Raw genomic sequence first — 21,842 nt, forward strand, 5'->3', positions numbered from 1 at the left:
ATGTAGCAGCGCTGGAGCAGCAGATGTAATTGTGCAGACTTGGGGCGAGCTGCATGAAACTGCACCACAACATTTGACCCCATTTAAAAACTTGATACCAATTAGAGAGTTCTGCCTGTAAATAATTTAAGGGATCTCTTCCAGTGAACACACACAAATAATTTTACGAGCGTGCACGGGCCGCGCGCGCACTCGCACGCCAATGCACTCGCGCGGCGCACGGCGGCACGCTCGCGCGCAAGCCCGCTTTCCACCATGTTCTGGAAACAGACTTCTTAATGAAGCCTTCCTCAAGCAAAAGTGGAGCAGAAATATATACTGGCCCAATTCTGCCTTGGGTTCAGCCCTCCTCGCTCTGTCTCACCTTCTGCACGTCGTTTGTTTTATTCATGTTTGGCTGTCTCTCTCTGTTGTCTCAACCGGTTAAATCACGGCCCCTAATTTATGGCTACGGGCAAAGACAATTCGACAAACAAAGCGAGCTGATGAGCGGGGATGACTGAACACACTACGCGCCGAACGGAAAAAAAGACAACAACAAAAAAAAGGAAAAACGCCTGTTCCTGTCATTTTATCTATGGTTATTTACATAGGGAATGACAACAGGCATAAAAGAATGGCTGTGATGCGAGATGAGGGAGGCTGTGCAGCCGGAGGAGAGGTGAGGTGAGAGAGGAGGGCGGGGGGGTGAGGTGGGGGTGAGGTGGGTGAGGAGGGGGAGGTAAATCCAGTGACAGCGAGTGGGGAGCACTCAGGTGTGGTGAGAGGATTATACAAAACCCTGAGTATGAATGACAGTAAACACCTGAATGACAGAGAGATGGGAAGGGGCGGGCGGGTGCTTGTGTGTGCGCGTGTGTGTGTGTGTGAGTGTGATAGTTTAGCAGCTCTTACAGACATGCCGAGAGGTGAGTGAATATATTCAAGGCTTAATGTTTTAACGGCTGCGCTGTTTACTCGGTCTCAACTCGTTACATGGCGTCATTCATTATGTATGGCTTTTGCCGCGGCGGCACACGCTCAGCTGCAGAGACAATGAGCGAACGAGAGTTTTCAGTGACGAGACAGTAGGCGGATGCCAAGGGGGTTGATGCGGCAGACGGACAAAAAAAAATAATTTTTTTTTATTATAAAATCTGGTGATGTCTAGATAATGGAGGTGGACTCTGTGTGAAAGGGGAATGTGGTCTTGAGTCAGCACCGGAGTGAGACACAATTTATCCAATCCGATCTAAACCTTGGTTGATCGTAAAAAAACCCAAATCCACGGTTTACATGGAATGAAATGATCCGATCATGACGTGTGTATACATGCGGCAGGCGTTTAATCAGAATAAATGAGTAAATTGTCTAATTTTACGGGAATAGTAGTAGAAGAAGCTGTAACATCTTTTAACATTTCCAGCAAGAAAGTTGTGTCAGCAGCAGACCAGTTTTGCATCCTTCCCGCCATGTTTTCTGCTTGCCAAAAAACGACCAGCTTAGCGCAAAGGCGGAAAGGCGTCAAGCTGACGTAGCACCCATGCGCTGTGGAGATCATTTTACCCCAACCTTGAAGACAGGCTCGGAATGGGCGTGTACATGAACGCCATTTGGAATAATGATCGGCATAAAGCACCTCTCTCTTTCAGAATGAATTTCAGATCAGAATCTTCCGATCAACGTGTTTACATGAAGCATTTTTAATCCGATTGGGCCTTTATTCTGATTATTTGTGCCCATGTAAACGTAATAATAAAAAAGAGAGGTGTGTTTGACTTACTCGCATTGGTTTTTCCCTCACTGTGCACTCTGTCGACTGGGCCCCGCTGACCACGTGCCCCAAGCCAGCCTCAGCATCAGGACCAGCGCATCCTTCTGCATCCTCTCCCATTCCTGAAACACACAAAAACGCACCTCTGAGCACCTGTGATTGGCCCGTCAGCGTCCTCTCATTGTCTCACTCTATTCAAAAAGACTTTTTAACGAGGAGGAGAGAGCGCGCTCACGCCGCTGGGGGCCATGTCGGACTCCTTACGCAATCATCCCGTCCCGCTTCATCAACACGACCCCGTCGAGTTCTCTTGACTCGTGGCCCGACGAGCCGGAATGCAAAGGCTTCTCTTCTTCCTTTTTTTTTTTTGCAAGCCATTAGCAGGGGTGCCAACGCATTTGCCCTCTCTTGTGGGATGCTCAAATGTGTTTTTAACCTTTGGCTCCGAGTTAAATTCAGAGGAGAGACAGTGCATGTCGATTCCTAGATCCGCTCTTAGTTAAATCCCTCACCTCTGGAGCTGCATCGCCGTACAGCGCTGACTCTACATGAAGCGTGACCCCGTTTCCCCCACGGCGACCCCCTCCTCCCCCCTCCCGCACAGGCTTGGAAGATAGAGGAGCACAGGGGAGAGGCATGCCAAGGCAGCAGACACTTTTAAGCAAAGATTAAAGGTTTTCCTTTTTAATCAGTCATTTGGCAGCGATGTTAGCATTTCACCCTGGTGAGGCTGAGGATCAATTTTTAATGCTGCTGTGCAGGGAGCAGACAGGGTGATTGGCAAGAGAGGAGCTATTTACAAAGGATCTATTTACAAATTTTTTTTTCCCATAGAAATGTGCACAGGGCACAATTGACATCTCTTACAGAATTTTCGATGAGCCCTCTGCCTTTTTCTTCCCCTCCCCGCCCCGTCACGAGGCGCGACCCTGGTGAGCCCCCGACGATCGCTGCGCCGTGCGTGTGCGAGTGCACTCGTGTGTGTCTCACATGCGTCTCACATGTAAGAATAAAAAAAGGCAACTGCACCTCTCCCCTGAGTCACACTGTGTTATATTTCTTCCTGTTGTGCTGCCAAGGGCCGGGTAACTAGGTCAATCGACCCTGGTGTAAACACATCATAAGAATGCACCAAGAACATGCTAATGACAATGAATCTTTTAAAAAAAAAACTCCATTGCTTGACTTGCACACAGTCACAGTCAAATTCTATTTAGGCTGTTTAAGGGAGTGCAAGACTAATATTGAGAAATTGATATTGAAAGTAGCGACTGGAAGACAGAATACTTTCTGAAAGTTGCACTTGCGGCACTTCAGTTTATATAAGAGCAACAAAGGACTGTGCTTTGTTGCAAGTCAAAGAAAACACAATGGAATGACCACATTGGCCAGACTGATCAGTCCAGAACATTTATAAATATATTCAAATTCGGTTTTTGAACACTAGAATTCTGAACAAATACAATTTAGAACATAAGATTTCTCAACTTCTGCTACTGATATGGCCCACTCATTTATAATGATCAATGTTCATATGAATGATACTCCAGCCAAAGATATACTTTCAAGCATTTGTAGCTCTTTGTATCACCAATTGGAACATAGCTTTTTAAAAAATATAGGCAAATAATCCTTCATACACCAATGTGAATGTAGCCTCAGAGTAACAACCTCGGCTTTTCTGTCATTATTATTAACTTGCTTCACTGCACAAGGTTAAAACAGTGAGCTGCAGCCGTTGTGTGTGTGCTGAAAGGCGGGTGAGACAGGACACGCACAAGTTCATGTTTGGACAGTTCTGACAAGGCCGTCACTCTGTCCATTAATCAATCCATCAATTCCGCATCCAATCGGCCTATTCATCCGTTATCCAACCGTGAACCATCCACTCATTCATGCGGCCAACTGGCCCACACACCATTGATCCAATGATTGACCTGCGCTGGGGCGGATCAATACTCTCCTCAATGGCACCATTGTAAGCGCTCGCGGGCACAAAGGCCAGGTAGTGTTTGTGCAGTTTATTTCCAAGGTGGACGGGTCGTGCGAGGCCCTAACCTGAGCCCAGCGCCCTTTCTGCTCCACTTAGACGATCAAAGCCAAGTGAAAAGAAAATGGGCGGGGGAGGGGCACACTGAGCCAATGAGCAGAGGTTCATGGAGACAACAACCTGCCAATCAACACCAGCTGGTCAAGAAGCCTGCAGATGAGACTCACAATAACAAACAAGATTCAGTGCAATTTAAAAAAACAAAAAACAAAACACAATGTAAAGTGTATTTTTTTTTAACAAGTGTGTTTTTAACAGCGTCTGCTTGGACGGGCAGCAGTTATCTGTGGCCTCACGCTCAGTTTGTCACACAGCAGCCTGTTGACTGCCTGCCGTGCACTCAGACATCCCGCTGGGTTGGAGCTGGGACCAGGTCTTGGCATTAAATTGCTGGGACTGTGACAAGGCTCAGGGTTCTGTCACAGCGGTTCACAGGTCTTGTTAGCCAAGGTGTCGGCAGGGCTGGAAATGACTGCGTGTGTGTGTGTGTGTGGAAGGTGAGCATTAGACAGCACTCCCACCTCCACCACCTCAAGTGACACCGGCAATAAAACTAAACAGGCCGCGGTGCTACGCTCTGTGTGTGTGTGTGTGTGTGTGTGTGTGTGTGCGGACGCTGGCGTGCACTCGCGAAAAGGGGGCATGTGTGCTGCAGGGCTGCTGCTGCTGTCACCAATTTGGTGGGGGCCTCCAGACGGGAATAGGAGCAAGGTGACGGAGCTGTGGCTTGATAAACACAGAAGCCCTGCTTCGATTTCCTATCCAGTCCGCTTTGGAAACACATGGCTCTTCTTCCTGGCTGCTGCTGGCCAGCGGGAAGAAGCGGGAGGTGGAGGAGGAGGTGGAGAGAAGGAAGGAGCAAGGGGCTGGGGAGGTGGTGGTGGGTTGGGGGATGAGTGCCACAAGAGAGACATATTGATGAGTGTGCGCGGGAAGAGATAGCGGCGTGAGGAAGGCCAGGAGAGGGAGTGATGGAAGGAGAGAGGAGGAGGAGGAGGAGGAGGAGGAGGAGGAGGAGGACAGAAGCAGGTGAACCGCCTGCTGGGATCTGGAGTATTGACTTCCCACGAGATGACGGACTCTGGCCACGCTCCCATTGTCGGACAGAGAGAGAGAGAGAGAGAGAGAATAGCAGACGGGACATTAAGGTGCATCCACCCCCCTCTCCCCTCCCCCCGTCCCCCGCCCACTCGGTATAGAGTGTTTAATGTACCGCTGCAGTTTGTTTGGGCTGCTTCAGAAAGCAGTCTGACACCACTGGTGAGAACTAAACAGCTGCAGCCCCTGCAGGTGAACTCTGGAGCAGTTTGTCACTGTGTCCGACGCCGTTTCGCACCAGCGACAGACGGCGCAGTGTGAACAGGTCAGTCTCACAGTCAGTAGTTAATCAGCACTTCCAGTGCAAGACCTGTTTTGTAATTTATTGTCTAAAAAACAAGGCTATAAATGCAGATAAACAGAAGCAATAAACTTGGGCATTGTTCAGACTGCCAGCCAAAATCCAATTTTTAGTCCATCCAGATTAAAACCGTATGGCTCTCTTGTACTCTGAACAGTCACAAACCACATGAAATCCGATTTTAGCAAGACCGGGTAAAACCACCTTTGGGAGGTAGTTTCAAATCGCACAGCTCCAAACACACCAATGGGTTTTGACTGTTTGTGACGTCATCTCCGTCATTGCTACAGCAGCCTGTCAGATGGGTCAATCGTGTGGCCCAGTCTGAACAGAGCCAGATCCCATTTGGACACCTGCTAAAAAAAACAGTGTGGACAGTCAGGCCTAAAAGTTGGATTTGAGAAAGAATGTGATTGGAATCAGATTCGCCTGCAGTCTGAATGCAGCCTTGGTGCGCGCCAAGTGGGAAGTGACATTTAACAAACACGCTGCATTCAAGTGCTTTTAAAAGTGAGAAAACGCAGTGCTCCCCACCCCCCACCCCCCCACGCGCCTCCCTCTGCTCCTTCAGCCTTCCATCCGTTCCCATCTCATCCCTCCCTGCCTGCAAACGTCTCGCCGTGTTCCGCCTTTCAACTGGCATCAGAACTTTAAAGTCCCGCTCCAGCTGGAGGAGCAGGGGAGTGTCAGCCAGGGAGGTGAGGCACCAGGCTCCCCTCTGCCCCCCCAGAGAGTTAAGGAGATCACATTTTTAACCCTCCCTCCCTCCCTCACCGCCGGCAGCACCACCGCCGAACCTCACCCTGCCGCTCCTCTCCTCTCCTCCGTGCCTTAATGCCAACATAAGAGGACAAGTGTGGGCTCTAAGCACCGGTGATCAAACACAAGCGGCTGCTGGGTGCGCTCGGCTCAGGACGGCTGGCCTAATAGGATTGGAAGCCCCCAGGTGAGCCAAAGGACACCTCCAATCAGCTTGATTAGCCAAGGGCTAAGTAGCATTTCTAGCTACGGCGCTGAGTGATACACGGCGCCTCAAGAGTTCCCAGGAATGTGGGGCGAGTCGCGGAGCGCCGCGTCACGGCTGGATAGCGCGCGTGTTAAAAGTTTTTACGGGAGATTGACGGAGTTTAAAGTTGAAATTTTAATGCCCGGGGATGATCTTCGAGATGCCGGCTGTTTTCAAAATCGTTGTGAAGTTCAGCGAGGAGAATGACGCACGCGTGAAGCCGCGCCATAAACTTGTCATGCTGCTTGACGGAAATAAATAAGTAAATAAATGAATAAGATGCACTTTGAAATACACGCCTGCGCACCGACTTAAATCCGGCAAACACACGTATGTGGGGACGCTCGACTATGGCTGATCGGAATGTTTACGCAGGGGGACTCCAAGCCACCAGGGGTCGCTGTCAATTAAACACGCATTACACATAGAAATTAAAGCAGTGACAATGCACCCAGCCCATCACAACCACACACACACACACAGACACACAGACACACACACACACACACACACACACACGCACACAGTCTTTTATGAACTCATCACATCCAAAAAACAATTACGAGAGACTGAGCTCATCACTGACTAAGCAAAAGTCATCCAGCGTGTAAAACACACAATATAATTAGCACACATCAAGCTGCTGTGTCCTACTGTGCATTAATGATGCTTCCCTCTGAAGTGAATTATGGGTTGATGAGTGGGAAAGTCAGCGAGGAGGGGCTCTGAGGAGGAGCAAGACACCATTTAGAGGGAGGAGAGGAAGCAGAGGAGCGAAAGAGAGAGAAAAAAGAAAGAATCAGGTCTCGAATCGGCTCATTTGTTAACCTGCTGCTAATATTTTCCAGTCTCCCCCCATGACTACTGACTGTGTAGGGATGGGTGGCAGAATACTGACCTGCCGTGAGGGCCATCATATGCCAAGATCCGCAGGAAATGTCACGCACCTGAATAAGAAAACACTGAAGCAAATCAGAGTAACATCACAGCAACACACATTCTCTAAGGTTTATTCTTGCACTTGGTTGTAAAACTTTTGTGTGGGCCGGAAAGACTGTTTGGTTGTTGGGGGAATATATGCTGCACTATGATTGATGAGCTAAGCTCGTATGGAATAAAGCACTCAAACTATAAACCATGAGGCACATGTGATTCAATGAGAAAACCTTCAGAATTCAACTCCACGACACGGCAGAAAAAACACTGGCCCAGACTCTTTTAAACACACACACCTTTCCTCCTTGCACTGGAACAAAGTGGGGGGTCCACAGTCTTCTGAGGCTCTTGTGATCACTGACCTGGCTCGGACTGGGGATCTGACCCCAGAGCAGCAGCTTTCCACCTGCTGGAAGCATTAGGGAAGATCAGGACACGTAGCTGAGATATGTAGGCGATGGCACTTTGCTTAATATATCATGGCTAGATTCAAATCTCACAAGAAAACAAGTAAGTAAAGTTGTCATTTCAGGTTTGGGACCCAGCTGGATGCTAGTTCAATCAATGACTGTGCATTGCGTCAGTTTTATTTCTTTTTAGGGACAAAATAAAAACACTTATTGCTTTGCCTTGACAGTAACTAAACCAAACCGAAAACTAAACTAGAATCTATTCAGTACATGATGAACTACAACCCAGGTGAAATTTTGTTAACCCTCTGGAAAAACATGGAAAACGCTGATTATGGAATCCAGAAGTGTGGCACTCTGACTGACGGCACACACTGGAACTCAAACAGCGAGTCCCAATTAGAAAAAGTTGAAGCCAGAATAACATCCCGTCATCCCCTTTCAGTACACAGCCGGCAAACCACGCCCACAGACACGGCGCACGTGTGCAGCCGCCACTCAGCCATCCACTCACTCACTCACACTCCCTCAGCCTGCCTATTTAAACCTGCCACTAATAAATTCATATTTACGGCCGGCGTTGAGGACTTTTAAATTATGGCGCACAATAAAGCTGGCACACGCGTCTCGAAAGCTCTTTCAGGGGATGTTAAAGCAATATAGCGAGCAATTTTCCAAAGTGGATTACAAATTTCACATGCAGGTTTTATTGCACATTATGATAACTTAACCACATCTAAATGTTCCGCATAAATGGGAAATATGCGCTGCTTAATATGCTATTTTTCATTTTTTAAGAAGCGCCTTGCGAGCGCTGCCAAGGCGATTCCAGCCTGCTGGTTTGTGTGGCGGGGGGGCGGGAAGGGTGGGAGGGATGGAGGAGGGGGGCGGGGGGGGGGGAGTCAATAATCTTTATGAGGTGGATTTTAATTACAAGGAGATAACTGAGTATCCTCCTCGCGGCGAAGCCTCCATCAATCTCTATTCTGCGTCAAGCTGTACGTCGCCTTGGCAGGGCGCGCACATGCACGCACGCATGCACGAGCGCCGATACCCTTTCAGACATGATTGATCAATCAGTCTGTAATGTATTATTTCATCTCAGCCATGCAGACCTTACAACGGCAAACGTGCCGGGACGTTGCGTGGATGTTGTTTCACTGCACACTCTGACACACACACGCACACACACACGTACACCATGCTGCAAGCAAATGCTCTAACATATACACGCATGCTGACAGACGACAAGGAAAAACACACACACACACACACACACACACACACACACACACACACACACACACACACACACACACACAGAGGCGTGCATGCAGAGGCGCTGGCAGGGTAATCCAGCTAAAAAAGGTTAAGGCTGATGTTTTCCTAAAGAACGACCGTCTGTGAAAGGTCAGATCAATCACGTGCTAAGCATGGCCTCGTAAGCAATCCATAAGGAGCTTGTTTTAAATAATAACATTTTATAGATCACCTAAAGACATAAGAGCACCATGGGCAGGTAGGGGGCCCCCAACTCTCAGTATAGCTATTTTCTTTAACGTGCCTAGAATTCAAAGGGACCAAATTTAATATGTTGACTTATTTGCTGAGGCGCTGGCATTTCACGGCGTCCGACCACAGGGTGATTCTTTTTTAGCGGGTGATGTTGCACTGCGGCAGCTAACAGCTAACGTGAAGCGAGTGCGACGCTTTCCTCCCTTTAGGTGGCTGACGCGCCACTTGTAGTGTAACCACTTTAATGCCCACAGTCTGGCAGAAGGCAAGCAGCAGTTGAAGGAGAAGGAGCTGCTGCCTGACATTTTTTTTTTTTTGTTGATAATATATATGGCGTAAATGTATAAGAGCGAGTTCTTCGGCAGTTCAGAGACTCTCGGCGGAGCAGAGGGGAGAGGAACCGAGCCGCAGAGACAGAGAGACAGGTGAAAGGGAGCTACTGGACCAAAAAAAAAAAAAAAATCTAGTCAGCAAAGACAGCTTTAAATGAGGCTTTTAAGGAATTACAGCAGAAGGAAGCAGGCGATCAACACGGCTGATATTCGACTGGAGATGTGGCAGCTTCTTATCGCCCAGCCTTTTAAAATATCACATATACTCCAAATATATCATAAATTAAAATTAAAAAAATATAGTTATTCATATACACACACACACACACGCACACACACACACACACACGCACACACACACACACATTATCTGTGCCAAAACACATCTGGGTGAAGCGTTACATAATGTCGCTTGGTTTAAAACATATCGAGAGCTAATGAGGTTGAATTTGCGCTGCGAGTGATGTCATTCCAGGACACCGAATCCTTGTAGTGTTAATTAAAACTCCATGCGATGATGTAGATGTGCACGGATGAAAGCCACAGCGGAGGAGACTGCTGGGAAATACATACCCCCCCACAATCTTAAAGTTGTTATTTTGAGTGGGGAAACTTTAAAGGATTTCAGATACAGGCCAGTGCAGGGTACAGTTTGCCGTGGGATGTCTCAGCTTCCGCACTCATATTGGGTTCTGGAGGAGGAGCGTCGCCTCTCAGCGGGCTGCCGGCCTCACCTGTGACGGCTGCGCTGTAGCTGTCCCCCGCTTGGATGCGCGTGACCCCGGCGAGCTGCGGCGCGCTGAGCCGGTGGGGGGAGGAGGCGCCGATCGTGTCCTCCCCGAGTCCAAGTTGTCCCTGCGAGGGATGTAATGACGCGGCGTCAGGCACAGGGTTAAATAAAAGTTTAATCCCGGCTGGCTCCGTTACTCGTGTCAAGGAGAGTTAAATAAGGACACGTGTCGAAGTGGCGTTTCAATTTTGGATTTTTCCAGTTTGGAGACGAAGACGTATCTCAATCTGTGCAGCTCTGCCTGTCCTTTATTCTACCTCTTCTGAGGTTTGTGTATTTGGACCTTGCTGTATCAGAGTTAAACAGTATCTGCATTAAAACAAAACAACACACCACACCACATTTGTACGTACAGGGTGTCCCTAAAAAAGAATTGCCATAATTTTAAAAGCGCTCACCTTAAAAACGACTAAGTCTAGCTCAATGAAATTGAACAGTGCATGTGTTCAACATCATAACTTTATTGTGGGACCGATTTCATTAGTGTTCAATATGTGGACTGGGTGTGTCGTGTCACAACTGGGCGACTGTGTGCAAGAATATTCCAAGTGAACGGCACGGCTCAACCTGAACACAGAACAAAAATAAAACATCAAATATAAAATGTTGATCTGTTTCAATACATTCTGTGAACATTTCAGGCTATTTCAACAAGATTTGCCAAACTTACAGGCCTGAGAAATTATGTCAGATTTTTTGGGAAACCCTGCATATTTTACCACCAACCTTTCGCATTTTGGCCCCTTTGCTAAAAAAAATTAAATAAAATAAAAGGAACAGTTCACATTTTTTTTTCTCCCGCAGCAGAATTCCTTTCTGCTTTGTTTGTCATCTGCCACAGCGTGTCATCCCTGACTGAGGAGCGGGGGCCGTGCAAAGCCACAAGTCACACTCAAAGCCTTTAAGGCTGCAGTATCGAGAGCGGCACAATAGCACAAGTTGCCCCCCCCCCCCGAGTTTACACGTCTCCCTTTGTCTCAGCAACGCCACTGTCCTGCTCCTCTGCCTCCTGCGTGCTCCGCCAGAGATAAAGGGCTTTGCCGCGCTGCGCTCATGTGCAGGCTGCCATGCCCTGGCATATGTCTGAAAGTGAGCACAATATGTGTGGGTTTTACATCGGAGTGTGTGTGTGTGTGTGTGTGTGTGTGTGTGTGTGTGTGTGTGCACGTCTGCCACGCGGTAATCTGGGTCTTTAATTGCTTCGTCGTACGTGCGCTACTGTGAGGATTTGTAGATGCGTGGCAGCATATGTTCCTGCTGTGAGTCTGTGTGTTTTATGTTTTTATAGGTGTGAGCGCTTGTGCTTTCATTAGTGTGTGTGTGTGTGTGTGTGTGTGTGTGTGTAACTTGCATTTAGGTGCAGGTAAGTGAGCAGATGTGTCCGTCCCCCAATCGGACGTGTGTGTGCATTTGTGTTTGCACGTGCGCGTGCTTGTGCTGGTGTGTGCGTGTATGTGTGTGTGTGTGTGTGTGTGTGTGTGTGTGTGTGTGTGTGTGTGTGTGTGCGTGCCTGAATGAATGAGCACTGTCAGGTGCTGCTCCATGCTGTGCCAGCTGCATCTGGAGCCATCTGTGTCGGGGCTCAGCGGGAGGGGAGCGGATGACTTTAATGTACTTGAACCCCAGACAGACCTTTTCCCAGACAGTCGGCAGTATGAAACCAAGACAACTGGACCCAGTCAAGCTGAACCGGCTGATCTGGGTGGTGAGCAGGAGACAGACGCTTTGGTTGCACGCTAACCCCCCGGTCAGACTCGCTGGGGATCCTCCAGCAGGCGCGCACGCACACAAAGACGGCGGGATCTGTTTGTTTCAATGATCCAAGAGTTGTGTTTTTGAATCAGAGGGCACGCTCACCTTCTCGTAGCTGTCAGGGTTCCGCTTCCAACTTCCAGCAGCGCGGCCTGTGTTTACTTTCTCCCACGAGCCTGTTCAGCCGCAAGTTGAAAGGCGCCACGCGAGCAAAGGAATTATTAAGCGGCGGAAGCTCCAAACACGTTTGAAAGAATCCAATTAATTGCGATTTACTCTCTTCTATAGGCAAAAAGGCCAATTAGAAACATTTGAAATGCTTGCAGTGCGTAGCTGTGACCTGCACACCAGTTTACGTATCAATTCTTAGTCAGCCAGTTCACTGCAATCCAGCAGGCCTAAATTAAAGGCACAATCACTTGAAAGGAAGTGCATATACTTCAGTTCAAATCATTGGATGCATTGAGATTAAGATGAATTACATTTATTTAATCAGAAGTGAAGAGCTGCAAATAAAAAGGCTCCTCAACTTTTTAATCTTCTTTTTTTGGACCGTTCCCCAGTGAGGTTGCCACAGCCTCCTTCACATCCTGTCTTCAGTACAAAGCCACCCAACTACCTTCATGGTCTCTTTTATCACCTTCACAAGATTAAATATGGGTTTCTCAAACCACATTCACTAATAAGAGAAACAAAAACAAACAAAAAAACAAACAACAACTATAACAGTAACCTTTACTCAAGCGTATTTCTAGATTACAACCCATCACGTCTCAATTGGGTGGACTTGCATTTGACTTTTGTCACCCTGACACTCTGGATGCAACAACAGATGATTTTAAAAATATCAAGATATTCTCTCAAAATGACGAGTTAGCGCTTCACCCCAGTGGCAGGAGCAGCTCGGCTCGTCAGCTGAGAGTTTTGCGCCACAAAGGGACGGCCGAGGACCAGCGAATGATCGCGCAGCAACAATATGATTAGTGAAGCACAAAATCAATTAATGCAGCAGAGGAATCAATAGGTGTCTCTCAGCATATATGTCCTGGAGTTAATTAATAAACAAAAAGGACATTAAGCAGCGGAGCGTCAGACTGTGGCAACGACTGTCATCAGTCACAACGTGCGTACTGATGGCATCAGCAGGAAGGCAGAGGGAGAACGCAGACAGATACAAATGCGAGCCGAGGCGTAAGACCGCGAACGCACCCACGGGGCAATGACGCTGATGCTTGGTGCACATATGCTTAGGAGCACGAGCCCACAAACACACGCACTCTCTCTCTATTTTACACATACACACACACACACACACTCATGCTTTATTTTTCCATCTCTTTTTCTCTCTTCTCACACTGAGGGAAATTCTACAGAACTGCGACATCAATGACGCTCATCTCACTGCACAGCAGCAGCCCAGACCATATTAGCAGCAATTTGGAACAGGCCCAGGGTTCGATGAGGCCTGAACTGTGTTGGAACCAGGCCCGAGGTCGGCTCCCTTATTATTTACCAACACGGGGCGAGCAACCATCATCATTACATTGCCGTAAGGATCGTAATGGACGGACGGACTGAGTGAGTGGCCACACTGATCCAAAGCCGCCGGTCAGGCTTACATTGCCCGGTCTATATGTTACATCTGGCAAGCATGTGTGAAAAGCTACTGCACAGTAAAAAGGTCTGTACGAGTTTGATGTGATCTGCTCATTAGGGCGCTGACGCCGAACATTGAATGATAATAAGTTCAGGCTCCAGCAGAGCCCCGTGACCCCGAGCTCGGGACTAAGCGGGTATGGAAAAGTAATGATTGAAAGTTCAGCTTCCATCCACATTACCAGTGTTGTTTTTTACTTGCTGCACAACTTAAGAAACAACAACTCAGAACAGATTGTTTTATTTTCCTAAGTATCAACTCCACGCCAAGTTTACTTCAGCCAGGAGTCCTGTGGCTTTATGCATAATCAAGAGAACAAATAAAAGCGAGTGTCAACTTGGAGGAGCTATCGCTCGTCTCGTCGCTCTGCTGCAAACGGCTTTGTTGTTTGTTGTGCGGATGTGGATTCTCGGCCGTGGCCCCCTGCGCTCTCTGACTTCACTCAGATTCGTTCTCACCTCCATCGCGCGATAGGACTGCAGGCCCTCTGTCTCTTCGTCTCAATAGGAGGACAACAATAAGATTTTGATCTGTAATGCTATTACTAGCAGTAATAGGGTTAGAGCTGACTGGGTTTACCTTGGTAAGGCAGCGGGGAAACTTTATTACGTTTAAGACCTTTTGCTTTCCTACTTCTTCTGTTACCGCTGATACATAAGAGCCTTAAAGCCCCTGAGAGAGGGAGAGAGGTATCAGCTAATTAAAAAAAAAAAAAAGAAGAAGGAGAAAAGTTCAAGATGGCCTCGCCTGTCTTGTGTCCTCTCCGGCGACAAACAAAGCTTTATCTTCGCAGCGTTGGAACCTTTCTTTATTTTTTCGAAGTGTTGACGGGAATAGTTTCGCGGTGGCACTGTGTGGCTGATTACAGGAGGAGTCTTAATCAGGTGGTGCAGTCTGCTTGGGGCCCCTGAGGCCCAAAGAGTGCTACATCCTGTCAGACTGCAGAGAGAAACAATCAATCATCAGAACGGCTCCGAGACGGGGAGGGGGCTGCTGCTGCTGCTGCTGCTGCTGCTGCTGGAGGAAGAGGAGGCTGAGACAACATGATGAGGAGGGGAGAAGGGAGGGTTGGGGGGTGTGGGTGGGGGGGTGCCCTTGCAACATCAAGCTATTCCGAGGAGGAACACCTATGAAAATCCGATGAGTCTTAGTTGGACCCTGCAATGCGGGTGAGCGGCGGCGGGAGCCAAGGCCACGTCAGAGCTCATAACAAACGATGTCCAGCGTTTTCATTGCGCCTCCCGTCGCTCTAACCTTACGTGTTTGTTTCAGCGCCCTGGCAAAGTGTCGCCCCACACTACTGCGCCGTAAAAGCGATCACAGTTTGGCTACGCTTTCAAAAGGTCGAGCCAAATAAAGCCAGGAGGAAAATGAATCGTGGCGCGACAGGAACAGAGGGATTGACGCCGAGGCCGAGGCTCTCGCTGTCTGAGGGCTGCGTAATGATGTGGCTCTTTAAGGAATCTCTTCAAATGAAAGGCCAGGACGATCCTCTGTGACAGGTGGGATTCTTTATTTCACAGAGTAGGGGAGACCGGACAGGGCCGACTAACTGTTAGCTATGCACGTTCAAAGAGGCATGCGGAGACATAAACCACGGTAGAATATACAAAGAGGATTTCCTGCTCTGCCTGTGTGATGCAGAGGAGTACACGGACAAACAGCAGAGCCCATAAAGGTGATTTATAGAATTTAAAAAGATGTGCGTTCTTGGCAAAGCATGAAGGACATTAAGGGCGCGCAGGGAGGGCTCAGACAGAAACCTGAAAAACCTTTTAATCTCCACTCTTGAAAAAGAAAAAAAAAAAAACTTTAAAAATGAATGAAGGATGCAGAGTAAGAGAACAGACTTTTATGATATGCAAAAGCCAGAGCTGAGCTACGCCTGCCTGTCCTTGCAGGGCCAAAAAAAGTGGAAAAAAATGTTTGGCTCACCTCCTGCCCCATCCCCCAGGAGAAGACATTCCCACCATCTGAAAGAGAAAGAGAGATGGGAAGAACAGTCAACCAGCAGTCAAGCAAACAATTCAGGAAAATCAACAAATAGGAGCCCGGGGTTGAAACAGAAAAGAAAAGGGGGGAGAAGGGGAAAAAAAGAGCAAAAGTAGGGGGAGAAAAGGGAAATGTGCAGCTGACAAAAGTGGCTCAAGCATCATACATCAAGCACTTGTTACCTCTCCCGGTGCTTGTGATTGCACATGACTGCAAACAAGTCAGTGATAAAAATCTGAAGAAAGATGAGACCAATCGGGCCGGCTTTAAAGATCATCAATCACCGCCCTGTAAGCTCAGATATTATTAGTTCAAGTAAAGCTGCACTCTTCCATTTTATGGACATCATAAAAGACTTTGGGGGTGAGGGGGTAGGGGGTGGGGGTGGCGGGTTGAAGTGGAGGGAGATCCCCCAGTGTTTTAACTAGGGGCGCGATGGATGTGTTTGGAAAAGCGGACCGGATGGATGGACAGCTCTAATGCAGTAGTGCTAAATGAATCACTCACACTGGCTGCGGCTTCCCCAGGGGGAAGGAATGTGGATTGGGAGAGTAAGGCCCCACTTACCATGCGTTCGAGTGAGCCAAAGTGTGTCGTGGAAAAAAAACGAGCCCGCCGCGTTTCCAGGATGTCATACGTAGGTGTGTGCATACGGCCGCATGCAAAGTGGGGCAAAGTGCAAAATCCAGCCTTTTTTAAGGCGGTCACTTTGATAAAACTCCTATTGGCTCTGTCAAGATGTGTCACATGACAGACGGGCGCATACACTTTGCTCAGGGTTCACTGAGGAAATTGGTGGTAAAGTTCCAAAATCGCCCAGAAAAGTTCTGTTTGTCAAAAATAATGATGCAAGCCTAGTATTAAAAGAACTGTGAACTAAGCCTTAGCAATAAAAACCTGGTGAAGACTAACCATGACAACTATCTTATAGCAGGTGCATTGCCAGTAATCAACTGGTGCCAATCACACAAGACATCAATGTTTGAGCAAAATACAGCAGAAAACAGCTGACAAAATATAATAATCCATGGAACACGATTAAAACAAACTGCGGCCACTCACAGACACCCAGACTTTTACTGTCACAACGTTCCACGTGCGCGCTCTCCTCCATTTTCTATTCCAACCATTCCTGGCCAATTTCTCCTTCGCCCCTTCTCTCTTTCTTTCTCTCGCCGGCTGCCAGCGAGGACATAAAGGCCGGTGTGAAGTCCATCACTGCCCTGTTGAATAGCTGCCCTTTTGTGCCTCAGAACTTAATTCACGGGCTGAAAGGACCCTGGGCCCTTCCATAGCACCTCAGTGTGGTGCCTGATATAAAAGAGCTTGCATTTCCACCAAGGTTGATCTGAAAAGCTTGTGTTCGGTGAAACATGCCAGAGTTCGATCAACTTTTGAGGACCCTAGAAATCAAAAGGGCGGACTGGGATGAAAACAGCCTCTCCGCCTTCTATTTACCAGTTCAACCCAAGCAACGTATTCTGCCGCCAAGGGCAGCTCCCACTGACAAAGCAATTTGGAGGTTGCCCAGTAATCACGCGCTGCCGTTCTGGTGTTTTGTGTATGATTTGCAGAGGGCAGCAATAACACTAACCTTTATCCCTGGCCCTGCAGAGACGACCCTTGTTAGGGCCGACACTGGCACACCAGTGAACACAAAAAAAGAAAAAGACGCTGCGCAGCTTTAGGGCTGCCCAGGAATTTCAGCGGGTTCACATTTCACATGCAGATGCGTGACCCCAGAGCCCTTTAGTGGGAAGGTGCGCTTTAACCTCCTGGAGAAGCGCGAGCAGGGGATGGAGGAGGGGTGAGGGGCACCTTGAGGGAAGGCTTGGATTGGTGGGGGGATGGGTAAAAAACAAGATCGTCTAAGTTTAGACGGCTCCGTCAGTCGGCGCCCCCCTTTCTCCCCAAACACTAATGTGCGCGGTTAAACTTCACTCATATACCTTATAGAATATCATAATTGCCGATACTCTGAAAACTTCCCTGGCTCCGTCTCCTTTATGTGCAATCTGCGATGCGCCCCCTCTCTTCCCCACCACCGCGCCGCACATGAAAGCATTAACTTTTAAAGTGCATACTTAAGATTTCTCCCCAAATAATTGAAAAAAAAGCACAATGGGAGGGGTTATGTAAGGCAAAAGCACTGTGAGCTCTGCAAAGGAAACCAAAGCTACTGTCATCTGCTCTCTGTAGGCCCAGGCAGGCACAGTTTCAACTCAAGGGCTTCGCACTTCTGTAGCTCTCGTTTCGCTTCCCTCGCTGCTCTCCCATCCTCGTGCTCGCTCTGCACCCGTTCGCCTCCCCTCTCTCCCGCTCTCCTTCCCTCCTTCTCCTCCCTCCTCCTTTGCTCTCGATGCTGGAAACTTCAAAGACAACACGATCTTCTGCAAAAGCATGAAACTTCAAGCTTGTTGTTTGTTTTGACCCCCGAGCCCCCTTTGCTACAACCCTCCACCTCCAACTTGCTAGTCCTACAAAATACATAAAGAAGAGAGAGTCCAATTCCAACACCCGTTCCCTCTCCTCCCCCTCCCCCCTGCCTGCCTGTAACCTTTACTATTTTATGTGCTACCCTGGTGCAACTTTTGTAGAAGGCGGCCCTGGTGCTACTGCAGTGACCCCACAAAACTGATGACAAGAACTGGTGAGAGTTTTCTTGAGAAGCAGAAGAGTGTAAACTTCCCAAATGCCTTCATAGGTTCCAGTAAGAAAAATGAAAATAACAAAATCAGAAATACAAACACTGATTTTGGCACAAGCACACTTCAACGGAACATGGCATGAAACTCTAGTTTAGTTCAGAAGTGGGGGATTTTTTTTCCCCCAGCCATTACGTGGAACGTCAGAATAAAAGCCATGTCTAAATAATAATAATTATTAATTATTAATAATTATATTAAAATAGATAGATAGATAGATAGATAGATAGATAGATAGATAGATAGATAGTTTCTAAATCAGAAATGGAAGGAATTGCTTTCTATATGCGCCTGGGCTCATATTCATAATAAACAGCACAACTGTTTATTTGTCTAGGTTTGTGTGGTCCAGTGTGTGTGTGTGAGTGTGTGTGTGTGTGTGTGTGTGTGTGGTTTGTGCTCTGTGCTCTGTGTTTAGCCGTCGTGTCCCCCTAATAGTTGAGACATCCGCAGCATCCACACCAAGGCCAGGGGAGCAAGGGAGCAATCCATAGGCCCGCGTAGCCATGGCAACTAAACAAGGAATAGGCTAGATGTCAGGCGAGCATGGCTAAATTACCCATTAGAGAAAGCAGGAGAGGGAGAGAGGGAATACTGGTCAGGGCACAAGAGGCTAATGGGGAGATAAGATGGCCAGCATATAGACTACACACAAGGGGAACTGGGGGGTTGGGGTGTAGGCCGGCGCACGCACGCTCGTGCACATGGGAGCAGAAAAACAGCAGTGGATGTCACGCCGAGGTGTCGCCGCAAAAAAACAAAACAAAACGCAAATGCTGAAATGGAAAAACACAATTAAACGACAGCAAACTCTCGCAAAGAGAGGCGCAAACAAACTGCGTTGACATATGTAGCAACACATTTGTAAACATATGCTAGCTACACACACGCGCGTGCGGGCGCCCACGCACTAACACATACACTCACTCACACGCTCCAAAGGGCACAAAGGGAAGACAAAATGGTCTTAATAAAGACGCCCTCTCGGAGAGGTTGCTCGTGAATGTGTGGGAGATATTTATAGGAATCCTCCCGTGAGATCTCCCTTGCTTGGTTTCACACTGGAGCGTCGGGGAGATGGAAGGAAAGAGGGGAAGAGACGGCGGGAGATGTTGCCTTCGCCACTTTCCCCTTCACTCTATCGACACCAACGGAAATAAAGGGGAAAGTCATTGCAAGTCTCTCAACCGTCGCTGGAGTGCAAAGGCACAGGGCGCCTTGCTATTCGCTCAGCTTGTTTGGAGCATCCAAACCAGCTTACGTTGGAACGCCGAGCGGCATGCGCACATACAATAGGACGCGCGTGCGGCACACTGGCACGCAACCCCTCCGTGCACAGAGTCGAGCGCACGGGCAGGGTTCTCCTGACTTTTAATGCCTCGCGTTCATTTGCATGCGCCATAATTAGCGTCAGGCACACAGTGGCTGGTCCTGGGGGAGCTGTGTGATAACCGCTTCCCCTTCTATTAGGGCTCTCATTCCGAGAGTGTCAGACAGTGCACATCTTCATTGCGGGGCCTGCAGCGCGCTGGCTTGGCAGAAAAAAAAATAAAAAAAATAAAACCTCGGCTGCTAGCAGCAGCCGGCGCCAGGAGGAGAGGCGAAGCGGCGGCGCACCAGAACACGGGACTCGGCGGCGGGAGGAGGAAGAGGAGGCGGAGGAGGAGGAGAAGGAGGAGGAGGAGATGGAAAAGAGGGCCGAGGAGATGTGAGGAAAGGGAAAAGGGAAGGAGGCGATAAGTTTGGAAGACAAAGGGAAAGAGGGAAGGCAGACAAAGAGAGGTGGCGCACAGCGAGGGCGGTTGCACATTGTGCGGCAGACAGACAGCGAGACAGGCCGGACAGAGGTAATGAATGCAGTTATTAAATTGTTTCAGCGGCAAAGAGGTCTATTCTTATGCCATTATAAAGGGAACAATTTATCCCCACTGATCGGCCCTGTCTCCTTTCTCCTCGCTCACTTTGATCTGCCAGCATATTGCCTTGATGTGTCCCATTCAATAGCGAATCTGGGGCAATTTTAATGCTTTTGTACCTCGCCACCGCTCCACTTCTCCCTCCCTGTTTAAAAATAGCTGTTAATTATAAGTGCAGTTTAAATGTCTCTAGTGACCCAGAAATGCAGGTTGGGTGAGCGAGAAGAAGGGATTGAGCATCTCCAAGTTTAAAAAGACCAAGACACGATTTCTCTCCCTCTTTATCGCGCTTTCTTCAATCTTCCCTTTCTCCTCGCGTGCCCCTCCCAGCCCACCCACACCCCCCCAACCTCCACCCCCACTCCCAGTTCTTTGTCTTCTCCATGCACCCCCCCATCCCCCCAATCCCCTCCGTCTCTGCTTCTCCGTTCCTTTGGTGTTCCCCTACATTCCCTCTCCTCCGTCTCCGCCGCGCACTCTTTCCTCTGTGGCGTTTCACCGGCTCTGTGGGAGTGAGCCGGGCGAGGGGATCGGGGGATTCGGCTCTTTCTCTCCGACACGCGGGAGAACTGCGGCGAGACATTGGAGACCACGGCTGTGAAACCGCTTCCGTCTGCAGATCGTGCGCGCGCCCGCCCGCCCATGTGCGTGCGTCACGCCGAGTCTTTTGTGCGCCTCTCCTCAACTTCCTCCTTCTTATGCAGCCGCGGGAGTGGGATGTTGAAAGGGAAGGCATGTGAAGGTGCGCTAGGTAGCGCGGTATGAGGCAGAGGCACGGAGGTATACCTGTGGGGAAGAGAAGGGGCTGCGCCGGGACCTGAGGTGTGCACCTGGGGGGTAGCGCGTTATAAATAAAGCATTAGCCTCTTGAAGGGAACAGAGATGTGAGGGGTTGTCTCCGCGGCTCTCTTTTCCCCACTAACTCTTACTAACAGTTAACCCGCAGGCATGTACATGTGCTCCTTTCATCGCCGAGGCAGTACATGTAGCGGTACAAAAAAATCACTAGAAGGTATCACCGTGGAGCTCGTTCGACCACTCCTTGTTTAGTGGGGGCCGGGTACAAACTTTAGTTTACTGAAAAAACAAGGCAGACGAGATGGTTTTGTCTTCCTGTGGTAACTTTGCAAATGATGACGTTGCAACGAGACCAATATACTGTGAAATACAATGACAGAAAAGAGGTGAGGATTTTAAGGGTGCGTTTGTTGAGTTTAATTTTTTTTTTTATCCTAAACAATTAGAAAATTGAATGTGGCTTCTCAGGGCTTCTTGTGAAATGGCCATTCGGGCCGTTGTGGGTGTTATTCTATGACAGAGGTGGGCAAACTTTTTGACTGGTGGGGCCACAATAGGTTCTAAAATTTGAGAGAGGGGACAGACAGGAGCAGATGGATGAAGTGTTTTGGTGACCCACCTCATAGGAGAAAAAATATATTTAATGGGATGTGTTGAAAATGAACAAAAGCAAAGTTGACACAAAATATCTGTTTTTGAAGGCCCACGGTATTGAGATCTTTATTGAAATGACTCTTAAAACACTGCATAAATGTCATTTAGTGACTTACTATCAATATAATTTCTTCAAGTTTGGCAGGCCGGATTAAAGAGCTTAACGGGCCTCTTATG

At 48.5% G+C, this 21,842-nt stretch overlaps 1 protein-coding gene across 4 annotated transcripts in view; it reads right to left on the reverse strand.

The window, feature by feature from the left end:
- The window catches only part of LOC142899910 (uncharacterized), a 292,439-nt gene that overhangs the window by 3,574 nt on the left and 267,023 nt on the right, over window positions 1-21,842 (reverse strand). For 2 of the 4 annotated variants that reach the window (XM_076043836.1, XM_076043838.1), the window contains exons 8-12: window positions 15,536-15,573; window positions 10,136-10,256; window positions 7,441-7,553; window positions 7,107-7,155; window positions 1,763-1,875 (exon numbers count right to left, since the gene is read on the reverse strand). In XM_076043836.1, the coding sequence (XP_075899951.1) occupies window positions 1,763-1,875; window positions 7,107-7,155; window positions 7,441-7,553; window positions 10,136-10,256; window positions 15,536-15,573 (434 nt within the window). Of the gene's footprint in view, window positions 1-1,762; window positions 1,876-5,999; window positions 6,934-7,106; window positions 7,156-7,440; window positions 7,554-10,135; window positions 10,257-15,535; window positions 15,574-21,842 lie in introns of those variants that run through there. The other 2 variants (XM_076043837.1, XM_076043839.1) reach the window with 2 other exon arrangements.

The sequence above is a fragment of the Nelusetta ayraudi genome, unplaced genomic scaffold, assembly GCF_046127955.1.
Source record: "Nelusetta ayraudi isolate G7.1 ecotype Tasmania unplaced genomic scaffold, CSIRO-AGI_Nayr_v1 ptg000078l, whole genome shotgun sequence".
Taxonomy (NCBI): Eukaryota; Metazoa; Chordata; class Actinopteri; order Tetraodontiformes; family Monacanthidae; genus Nelusetta; species Nelusetta ayraudi.